Source organism: Sapajus apella, unplaced genomic scaffold (genome assembly GCF_009761245.1).
Source record: "Sapajus apella isolate SASKATOON/1434 unplaced genomic scaffold, GSC_monkey_1.0 scaffold47, whole genome shotgun sequence".
Lineage (NCBI taxonomy): Eukaryota > Metazoa > Chordata > Mammalia > Primates > Cebidae > Sapajus > Sapajus apella.
In genome coordinates this window covers 1,121,189-1,133,099 of record NW_022436987.1, presented here as the reverse complement: position 1 = coordinate 1,133,099, position 11,911 = coordinate 1,121,189, and the positions used below count along the sequence as shown (strand labels likewise).

General features: G+C 38.0%; 1 protein-coding gene across 1 annotated transcript; it reads right to left on the bottom strand.

The window, feature by feature from the left end:
* Positions 1-4,475: 4,475 nt before the first annotated feature.
* Positions 4,476-5,424, bottom strand: LOC116525026 (olfactory receptor 52H1-like). The gene has a single exon (XM_032240542.1). It carries the CDS (start codon positions 5,422-5,424, stop codon positions 4,483-4,485), a length of 942 nt encoding a protein of 313 aa, XP_032096433.1. The 3' UTR covers positions 4,476-4,482.
* Between the last annotated feature and the right edge of the window lie 6,487 nt (positions 5,425-11,911).

The window sequence follows — 11,911 nt, the reverse complement described above, 5'->3', positions numbered from 1 at the left end:
TATATGTAGGTCTAAAAATCACAGATATCCAACATGAGTACTTAGAAAAACTCTAAACACAGCCTTCCATAAGTCCAACAAGGAATCTAACTTCGAAGCCAAGTGGCAAAAAATCTAGAATTTATTCCTTGTTTTCCTCATTCCTTCATTTGTGACATAGCAAAATTCTTAACTGTTTTGAAAACTAGTTTTTACATCTGTGAAAAAGAAAATTACTTGAAAATGCTTATGGACAAGGTCCAAGGAATAAGCAGAATAAAAATTATCAACTTTCTATGAAGAAAATAAACTTTTCTCATTGACTCTTTAGAATTATCTTTCTGATTAGGCTGAGTTACAAATTCAGGCAGTTCGTTACCATGGGAAGCAGAGACTTCAGGAATTAATTAAAACTCATTTGTTTCAACCCATTTATTCAGCAAGTATTTATTGAGCACTTATCTGTGCTAAAAAACCTTACAGGTGATGAGAAAACAATGATGAACAAAGCAGACTCTAAACAGGTCTTCAGTGACCTAATGGAAAAGACAAACATTAAAAACAAAGAATATAAGAAATCACCTTATTCAAGTTGTGAATAGCCCTAAAATTAAAAAACTACATGCTGTCATGAAAATGTATGCAAGTGTTACTAATCTAGTGTGCAGGATTAAAGAAGGAATATCTGAGGAAGGAATTTTAATTGAAGCCTAAACAGGAGTTGTCAAGCAAAGAATAGTAAAGAGAAGGAACAAGGAAAAATTCGGTTTATTTGAGGGGCTGAAACCAGGCAAGTATGACAACTCTACTATCGCAATTCACTTGCAGTAGTATCAGTTTGCCCTGTGGGGTCACCTTTGCCAAGTTCTCCAAAATACAGAACTAACTTCATCAACATTCCAGGAATACTTTTTCAACTGAGTATGTAGGGGAGACAGGTGAGTTTAGGACACAAACAAGACAATGGCTCAATGCATTAGGGAATGTACGCTGGCTAGAGAAGGAAGAAAGAAAAAGTTAGGGCTGATAGCTTGAAGGAATATATTTCTGATGAAGTTTGGATATGCATGAAACATATTGAGAACATATGGTTTGGCAGGTATTTTCATTGGACAGAGTATAAGAAGGTACCTAAGATGAAATTTCTGCCTTCAAGGAGTTCATAATGATGGCAGCAGGAGGCAGACAAATCCTAGGCAGACAGTGGTGGGTCCCTGGTGAAACCCCATCTTCAAACTAAAGACAGTTTAAAGCCTGAAACACAAGCTAAAAGTCTTGGGTAAATCCACAGACTGGATTGAGAACCTCTCTTCCCATGTGGCGCACATTCCTCTGATTGATCCTTACCCTTCACCTGTTTTACATATACTTACCCTTCCCTAATTGGTTTTTTACATTGTCATGCCCACTTTTAATGCTTTTGTTTTAGCCTTTTCTGCATACTCTCAGCCCAATCAGCATGCACTCCCCATTCTGAGTCCATAAAAGCCCCAGATCCAGCCACACAGAGAGAGAAACCACCCAACTTCTGGTGGGGGTCCATCCTTATGTTCCATCTCTGCTGAGAGCTATTTCGTTGCTCAATAAAATTCTTCTCTTTCCTCCTCACCCATTGATTTTCAGTGTGATCTTATTTTTGGACATGGGACAAGAACTTGGGACCCACCAAATGCAGGTATACTGAAGGCTGTAACAATTGTGGCCCTCAGCCCTCTGATGGCAGAGGGCAGTCACCCATGCAACAGGAAGCAGCAGTGGAGCTAACCCAGACCCAGAGTCATAGACTGGAGCAAGGCAAGGGACTGACAGAGCTGCTAACTTGCTGCCATCCATTGGGCTCCAGACAACAGGACTAAAAGAGCTAATTAGCACACTATAACATCTCTGAGGCTTCTGGGTCAGGGCACCACTGCCTGGGTGCCACCAAGTTCCTTTTGTCTGGATGCCAGAGTCCATTATAAGAGAAGCTTGAGACACTTTTGGTCACTGATCTAGCCACAAGCCCTGCATAGAGCCCCCTACAGTGCTGGCACTCTAAACAGCTGGCCAAACCCCACACTTTCTCACTCACACACCTTCTACTGCCAGGGGCTAAGTGTGCAGTCACAGCTGCTGCAGCATTTGCACCAGAGAGCAGGCCGGGAATGGCTCAGCAGGCTGAATGTATGGGGCATCTTCTGCAACAAACCCAGGCCTGAGCAAGACCTGGGCAGGGGTATCACCAGCCAGAGATCTGGCTGGCAAAAGTGGCTGAGAAAAATTCTGCGCCAATAACATAGCTGTGGATAGATAAATGTATAAGCAAATAAATATGCCAATTTTTAGTAGTGGCATAAATAAAGCAGCCTCTGCATATGTCTCTTCTGAATTGGCTGCAGGGCACTGCAGAGAGCAAAGAAAATGTCAACATACACCACACACACATACCACACACTCACATACACACAGGTTCTTATCTCAGAATGCCAATTTTACTCTTTACTTCTTCCTCCCGGGTAATTTAACATGTCCGTCTTGATTCAATGTATGTCTTCTTTTACAATGGAGATCTTAAGAAATAGGTGTTGTTCTTCATGTTCTCACTCATAGGCGGCTGTTGAACAATGAGAACACATGGACACAGGGAGGGGAGCATCACACACTGGGGTCTGTTGTGGGGGAATAGGGGAGGAACAGTGGAGGGTAGGGAGTTGGTGGGGGATAACATGGAGAGAAATGCCAGATATAGGTGATGGGGATGGAGGCAGCAAACCACATTGCCATGTATGTACCTATGCAACAATCCTGCATGTTCTTCACATGTACCTCAGAACCTAAAGTGCAATTTTATATATATATATATATATATATATATATATATATATATATATATATATTTACAAGAAGAAAGAAAGAAATAGGTGTTGTTATCTTGGGACAGTTTCCTAACAGGAACATGAATAAATCCTACCCAACTCCAACACACACTCCACCCACACCAGGTTTTCTTGTATGTAAAATAAAGCAAAAACAAAAACAGGACACTGAGTATGGCAACATAAAAGAAAAATATCACTTCTGGAATTATTTGCTCTAAGAGTCAGGGGAGTGCAAATAAAGTGTAATTAAACATAAATAAAATATAAACAAATGTAAATAAAGTGTAAAGCTCTTAGTTTTACAGAAGGTCTCTCTTTTTATTTAAGTCTTGCATTCTCTACAATGACCCTAAGGAAGGACGTACTTAGGCACAACCCTGAGGACAGTGGAAACATTGAAGAGTTTCAAGGTACAAAGTGTCATAATCATATGTGAATTGTAAAATGATCATTCTGGCTTTTATAGAGAGAGTGGATTGGATAGACCAAGATTGGAACCACTTCAAAAAGATTTTGGAATACTCTCTGAGAGACAGATAATGGATTAGAGCCTAGTCAAGCTCAACAGCCCTAATAAAGGTAATGTTATATATATATCCACTGGAATAATTTAGAAGCACTTCAAACTCAAATATTTAACTTAATGTTGATTTAATTTTCTTTGAGAGTAACAGAATAAATAAAGAGTAAATGATAGATTTCTTGCTTGGAAATTTCTGTTTTTCATACTGCCATTTACCAATTAGGAAAACAAAAGAAATAGGTGGTTTTTTTGTTTGTTTGATTTTTGAGAGAGAGGGGGCAGGGAAAGTTCGTAAGTTTCTAGGTAAATTTTGGAAAAATTAACTTTAAGTAGCTTGTAAACCAATTGTGTGAGTAGATACCCAGAAAGTTATTGGCTAAGAGTGTAGATTCTGGAATCATTCAAATCTGGGTTAGATCCTAGATCTATTAATTATCTCTTTGTAATCTTTGTAAGTTTTGGTTTCCTCGTTTGTAAACCAAATTAACTAATATTATCCTCTCATAATTATTTTCTTAATTAAATATACAAATACTTATAAAATATAGATCCAGGGTTATGGAAAAACCAAGTTTGGAATTTTCTTAGAGCATACAATTAAAGTAGATACAAAATATAAGCAACTCTAGTGATAAGAGGTGGATAAGAGAAAAAAGTCAAGGGCACAGAAGGAAGCATTAATAAGGTAGAGAATCTGAACTGAAGAAGTGTGAAGCTGTGTGTTTGAGAATTATAGTATAAAGGATTGATAACTACTTAATAAGGAAAGGCAAAAGGCTTTGTCTTTAATTCATAAGCTGAGAAACACGGGGCTGAATTTGCATGTTAGGAAATAACCTATCCTTCAAATATGTTGGTTAGCATTAGGAAAAATATAAGCTTTAGTTTTAGTGCTCTACTGTGTTCACACAAATGGTGAAAAAACTAAACCAAGAAAATCCTCTATTTTCTAGATGTTTATAAGATTTTTCTTTCTTCCCTCTTCCTCTTGTCTATACTTTGCACATAGGTAAAAAGCAGAAATTTCAAATTAATAAGAGTTACAGCTTTATCTTTTTACCATCCTATGTTACATAAAATTTCACCAAATCAATTTTACGTATATTCTCCTTCAGTGTCCACTTATTGTGACTTCTTCAAAGAGAAGAGGAGAATAAATTTGTCCTGGATTTGCTTTGTTTTCACTCCATAAACAATAGGATTTAGAGCAGGAGGGATGGCCACGTAGAGGTTGGCAAACAGGATAAGTACATTTCGAGGGACACTGTGCCCAAAGCGATGAGCAAGGATGGAGAAGAAGGCAGGGGTGTAAAACATGAGGATGACACAGACATGGGAACCACAGGTGCTGAGGGCTTTTTGGCGGGCACCCTGGGATGAGAGTTGGAACACAGCATGAAGGATGAAGGCATAGGAAACAGCAATAAAGATCACATCTGAGATAACAGTCATGAGAGGTACAGCAAACCCATACCAGATGTTGATAGAGATGTCTGCAGACGAAAGCCAAGCAACACCTATGTGCTCACAGTATGTGTGTGGGATGGTATGTGTCCTGCAAAAGGGCAACCGTTTTAGCAGAAAAACATCTGGCAGGATGATGGAGAAGCTTCTCACAACAATGCTCACCATAAGTTTGACGATCACCTGAGGAGTCAGGATGGTGGTATATCTCAAGGGGAAGCAGATGGCAACAAAGCGATCAAATGCCATGGCCAGCAGGATGGCTGAGTCCACCACAAAGCTGAAGTGGAGAAAAAACATCTGAATGAGACAACCAGAAAAGGTTATTTCTTGGGAGCCAAGCCAGAAGTTACTGAGCAGTTTGGGCACTGTGGCAGTGGACAGGAGGAGGTCTGTGGTGGCCAGCATAGAGAGGAAGAAAAACATGGGCTCATGGAGGCTGTGTTCAATTGCAATGAGGTAGAGAAGGATGCAGTTGCCCACAACAGCCACAACATAGATGACACAAAAGGGAATCCCAATCCACATGTGGAACTTCTCCAGGCCAGGTATTCCAACAAGGATAAAGGAGCTGGGGTTGTAACAACTCAAGTTATACATGGTCTCTTCAGTCTGGGATCCACAGGTTCTTGAACCCTGAAGACAAACCAACTGTCAGAATGAGCTGTGAAACCTACAGTGTTGAACCCAGGTGTTGAACATTGCTGAGGACTGCAACTGTCACACCCAGTGTAACCACCTGAAGCTCCTCCTGTTCCAGGAAGAGCTGGCACCTGTAAAACGGACCCTTCTCTTGGCATAAGATCCTTCACTTGCCCCTTCTCTTTGGCATCACACCCACCTCATTTCTTTATCTTGTTTAGATATTTCTTTAGATATTTACTGATTTAGATTTAGATTTCTTTATTTACTAATAAACCTATGAAATGGTTATTTTTGTAGGTCAGCAATTTCATATGATTAAATGTAATTCACGGTTTTTCTTTTTTCAATGCAGATTATTAAGGATAGACTCAGGTTTTAAAAACAGGAAAAACCAAGTATAAGGAGAAGGAGTGGGGAGACAGAGTAGGGAGAGAGAATAATAAAATATTAAAAATATCAAGCTGGATGACGATGAGCTATGAGAAAAGGGGAGCAACTGACTTTTATAGAGCAAATACATTTCAGACAATGGGTCTGATCAAATAAACTGAAGAATGTGGATAAAGCAAAAGAAAAAATAATAAAAGGAATAAAAAATAAAAGGCAGGTTCCAGTGCTGTGTGTTTTGGTAGAGTTTCATTTCATTGGGATTGAAATATGGTTCAGAGTGTATGTTTACTGGGATTGTTAATATGAGAGAAAGCATGTATCAGAAGACACACAGGGACAAGTGAACAGCATTACCCTGACTCAAGCAGAGAGCAGTGAGTTCAGAGGATAATTTATGACTTGAAGGTCAATGTCCTAAGCTCTGGAGGATCTCTGATGTTAACAAAGGAGACAACTTTACCACTCCATGAGTTTGAAAATGTCTACATAACAGAGAACACCAAGGGCAATTAGTCCTAGGTAAAGTCAGCACAGCAGATTCATATCTTCTAAAGATGAAATAAAGAATAATAAAAGAAATTTTACTCCAGTGTTCTCAGTTATGGCCTGCCAGTTCTTGGACTTCAACTGTGAGAACCTCCAGCTTTGTATTAAACAGAGGCCACCCCTGAAGGCAGCTTTTACATTGAAAACACCCTTTGAGTTTTAACTTTGCTATTGTGACCTATTTTATAGAGTACTTTTGTAAAAGAAAGAAAATCAGGGGCATGATAACAGGGAACCGCAACATTAGAGAGGCACCCCAGAACATGAGCCATAGTTTGGGTCTTACCTTCCCCAACATATTTACAAAGTCCTTCAAAAAGCGTTTAAGGAAAGAGTGGATTTTGTGCGCTATCACACCAGCTGTATATTATTATGTTTGGTGAGGATCTGTAGCCTTCTTCATAAGGAAGAGTAGGTCAAGCCAAGTAGGTTTAGTGACATCTGCCAAGTCCCTAGTCAAAGCTTTACATAGGTGAGCTTCCCTCCCTTAATTTTGTCACTGACAGTCATTAATTAGCTGAAGTGGGCATATTATATTTTCCTACGAGACATGTAACTAGTTCTCACTGCCCAAAGGCAACCCTCTGAATGAAAGTCTGTTCCAAGTTACATCTCCTGGTCTGATGCAGACTGAACTCTTACCGGCACTGAGCTTATGGGAATAACATATAGCAGCAGAGTCTTCATGAAGTCCTCCCTAAAATGGTGGTCACATGATCTCTTGTGGTCTAAAAAGTAGTAGACTAAAATGAACTATGAAAAAAAAGATCTCTATAATTTGTGCTAAATTGCAGTTCAGCTTCTTGGAGCACATTTCGCCAGGGTTACAGGTAATACATTTAAAGGTGAAAAAAATTAATAACTAATTATTAAAACTATGAAGGAAAGCCAAAGAAAATATCCAAACTGAGGTTTGTTGGTTCAGCCAAATCTTATTCTGATCTCATTTCTTCTACCCAAAGAGCTCTTTCAGCTCACTGCAGCCTCTGCCTCCCAGGCTCAAGTGATCCTCCCATCTCAGCCTCCTGAGTAGCTGGGGCTATAGATATGTGTCACTATGCCTAGCTAATTACTGTATATTTTTTTTTTATAGAGAGGGGGTCTCACCATGTTGCCCAGGCTGGTCTCAAACTCCTGAGCTAGAGCAATCCTCCCACCTCAAACTCCCAAAGTGCTGAGATTAAAGGGATGTGCCACAGCACCTAATCCCTCTTTCATTCTGAGTTTCCTTTTGCACTACTGGTCACATAAGCTGGTCTACACATGAAGTCAGTATTCTCCCTCCATTGTTTATTTCCTTATTATAGAATCATTTGTGTCATAAAAACCTCTTTCTCCCAGGGTCGTGTCTTCCAGAACACAACCTCTATTTGAACATTGATTAAACTAAAGGCTCTGTTATTAGATAAAATCAAAGAGCCAGTGTAGGGTTTTTGTCACTAATTGACTGCAGTTTTTTACTTACCAGGCCCTCTTCTCTTCTGGGTCACAAAATTAGTAGGAAGTATCTATTTAAAAGGATGCAAACAAAATTTTAGGCTGATGAAAATCCTGCTAAGGGATAAAATGAAAACATTTATTCAGTTTCTCATGTTCCCAGGAGATGACAGTTTGTCCTCTATTTTCTGGTATCACATAAGGGATGGGACTAACCATATTAACTATGTTCCCTTCAGATGGAATGTATCTTGGGATTTTAGTAGTAGCTTGTGGATATCAGATTCCTGGGAGAGTCAGCCTAACACAAATCAAACTCAGTCAGTTCAGATAGAATTCTCAAAAGCATAAGAATTTTTCTGTATGTTCAGTATTCTTTAATTAGTGTATTTGTATAAAATTGCACCAATACTATACAAATACAATTGGGATTTTTCTATATACTTGATTTTGGAAGGTAAATCCTCCAATTATTTATTTATTTATTTTTACACTTAGCATTGTCAAGAAAGTTTCATAATCAGTTCTTAATTGGCACACACACACACATATGCACACTTTTAGATTGCATTAAATCTTTTTTTTAATCACTAAAATATTTTAGGGAAATATTTGATATGTTTATAATACTGTATATTCATACTACACATATTTTAAATATTATGTATCATCTCATTAATATAGCCTCTTCTGATTTCCTCAATAATAGATTAAAATGTCCATATGCTCTATATGTTCTTAAAACATGCAAATACCTCCCTTTTTCAGAAGTAGGATGTATCAGTGTCCTATACTCACTATACAAAAATTATCACAAACTTCACAGCTTAAAATGACACAAATGTATTATGAACTATTGTTCTGTAGTTCAGGAGTCTGGGTGAGTCTCACTGGACTAAAGCAAGGTGTATGGAAAAGAGCATGCCTTTTGGAATACACTAGACGAAAATTTGATTCCTTGCTTTTTCTAGCCGCTAGAAGTTTCTTTTCTTTCCTCTTCAAAGCCAGCAATGTTACTTATATATTTCTGCCATAGTCATATTTTCCTCTGAATTTCTCATTCTCACTTCCTCTTCTGCTTTTAAGAACTTTTATCATTGTATCTGGGCAATTCAGATAAACCAGAATAATCTATGGTTTAGCCATTAGTTTAAGATTAATCAATTAGTTTCATCAGAATTTCATCTGATGATTCTCTCTTGCCATATAATCCAACATAATCACAGTTTCTAGAGTTTGGGATGAGAATTTCTACTGGAGGACATTATTCTGCATAGTTTCATCATTTGTAAATTAAATTTGCCACACTTATTACTCTAATTGTTTCTTAATTAAACTTTTATTTTAGATACAGGGGCACATGTGCAGGTTTGCTACTTGGTATATGGCACCCAAATGGGAGTATAGTACCAAGCAGGTAGTTTTTCAGCTCATATCTCTGTCCCTCCCCGCCCCCCTAGTAGTCCACAGAATCTATTGTTTTCATGTTTATGTCCATGTGTGCTCAGTGGTTGCCTCCCACTTATAAGTGAGAACATGCAGCATTTAGTTTTCTGTTCTTGCATTAATTTGCTTAGGATTATAGCCCCCAACTCATGTTGCTACAAAGAACATGATATCATTGCTTCTTATGGCTGCATAGTATCCATATTTTCTTTATCTTTATCTAATCCATCATTGATAGGCACCTAGGTTGATTCCATGTCTGCTATTATAAATAGCACAGCAATGAACATTTGAATGCATGTGTCTATTTTCCCTGGAGTGTATACACAGTAATGAGTTCAATGGTAGCTCTGTTTTAAGTCCTTTGCGAAATTCCCAAACTGCTTTCCACAGTGGCTGAACTAAGTTACGTTGCCACCAAAGGCATACAAGTGTTCTCTTTTCTCTGCAGCCTTGCTACATCCATTGGGTTTTTTTTGTTTGTTTGTTTCGGACTTTTTAAGAATAGCCATTCAGATGACTGTGAGGTGGTATCTCATAGTAGTTTTGATATGCGTTTCTCTGATAATTAGTGATATTGAACATTTTTTCATATGTTTGTTGGCTGCTTGTATGTATTCTTTTGAGAAGTGTCTGTGCATGTCTTTTGCCCATTTTTATTTTGGTTATTTGTTTCTTGTTTGTTGATTTGTTTAAAATTCTTATGGATTCTGCATACTAGACTTTTGTCAGATGCATAGTTTGCAAATATTTTCTCCTATTCTGTAGGTAGCCTGCTTACTCCATTGACAGTTTCTTTTGCTGTGCAGAAGCTCTTTATGTCCCACTTGTCCATTTTTGGTTTTGTTAACAATTGTTTTGTGGGACTTAGCCAAAAATTCTTTGCCAAGGCTGATGTCAACAGGGTATTTCCTTAGTTTTCTTCTGGGACATTTATAGTTTTAGATGTTACATTTAAATCTTTTTCCCTCTTTTTTTGAGACAGGGTCTTGTCTGTCACTCAGGCTAGAGTGCAATGCTGCAATCACAGCTCTCTGCAGCCTCAACCTCCCAGGCTTGAGTGATCCTCCTACCTCAGCCTCCCAAGTAGCTTGAAGTACAGGTGCAGGATACCGGACACCAAAGCCAACTAATTTTTAAATTTTTTTAAGAGGTGGGGTCTCCCTATGTTGCCGTGGCTGACCTGAAACTCTTGGGCTTAAGCAATCCTCTTGTCTCAGCCTCCAAAAGTGCTGGGATTATAAGCAAGAGTGATGACACCCAGCCTTTAATCCATTTTGAATTATTTTTATATGGTGAAATTTAAGTGTCCAGTTTCATTCTCCTGCACATGGCTAACCAGTTATCCCAACACATTATTGAATAGGAAGTTATTTCTCATTGCTTGTTTTTTGTAAGCCCTGTTTGAAGATTAGATGGCTGTTGGTGTGCAGCCTTATTTCTGAGTTTTCTATTTAGTTCCATTGATCTATGTGTCCATTTTTGTGCTACCATGCTGTTTTGGTTACTGCAGCTTTAATATAGTTTGAAGTCAGATTAAATGATGCCTCCAGCTTTATTATATTTGCTTAGAATTGCCTTGGCTATTCTGTGAAGAAAGATGTTGGTAGTTTGATGGGAATAGTATTGAATCTGTAAATTTATTTAGACAGTATGGCAATTTTAATAACATTATTCTTTCAATCCATGAGCTTGGAATGTTTTTCCACTTATTTGTGTCATCTTGTGAAATCTGCTGGTTTCTTTCAGCAGTATTTTGTAGCTCTCCTTGTAGAGATCTTTCACCTCTTTGCTTAGCTGTATTCCTAGGTATTTTATTTTCTTTGCTGCTATTGTAAATAGGATTGTGTTAACGTGACTCTCAACCTGGATATTATTGTTGTATAGAAATGTTACTGATTTTTGTGCATTGGTTTTGTATCCTGAAACCTTGTTGAAATTGTCAGTTCTAGTAGCCTTTTGGCCAAGGGTTCAGGGTTTTCTAAATATAGAATCACATCATCAGTGAAGAGAGATAATTTGACTTCTTTTTCTATTTGAATTCATTGTATTTCTTTATCTTGCCTGACTTCTCTGGCTAGAACTTCCAGTATTAATGTCAAATAGGAGTCCTGAAAGTAGGCATTTCTTTCTTCTTTCAGTTTTCAAAGGAAATGCTTCCAGCTTCTGCCCATTCAGTATAATGTTGGCTGTGGGGTTTCCATAGATGGTCCTTATTATCTTGAGGTTTTTTTTTTATGCCTAATTTGTTGAGGATTTTTATCATAAAGGAATGTTAGACATTATTGAAAGCTTTTTTTGCATCTATGTAAATGATCATATAGTTTTTGCCTTTTAATTGTGGAGTGGAGAAAAACATAGTTTTGTCTCCATGTTTGGTTGATAAGCCTGGTCTGCTGGTTGATGATGCTTTTTTGTCAAGTGTAGAGATCTCTCTAGTGAGCATACACATGGGTAATAAAATTTATTAGGAAAAGAACTGATTTTATCCAAATTTATTTTCTCCCAAATATCCACTGAGGGGCTGGTTTTATATTCCAGCTCAAGAAGTACTAAAATGATCACATTGTTAGCTATAGCTCAGACTATGCCTGGCTATAGTCAGGTGGGTTTACAGTCTTAC

Coding starts and splice junctions, on each gene's coding strand:
- LOC116525026 (XM_032240542.1), bottom strand. CDS start 5,424: ATGTATAACTTGAGTTGTTACAACCCCAGCTCCTTTATCCTTGTTGGA.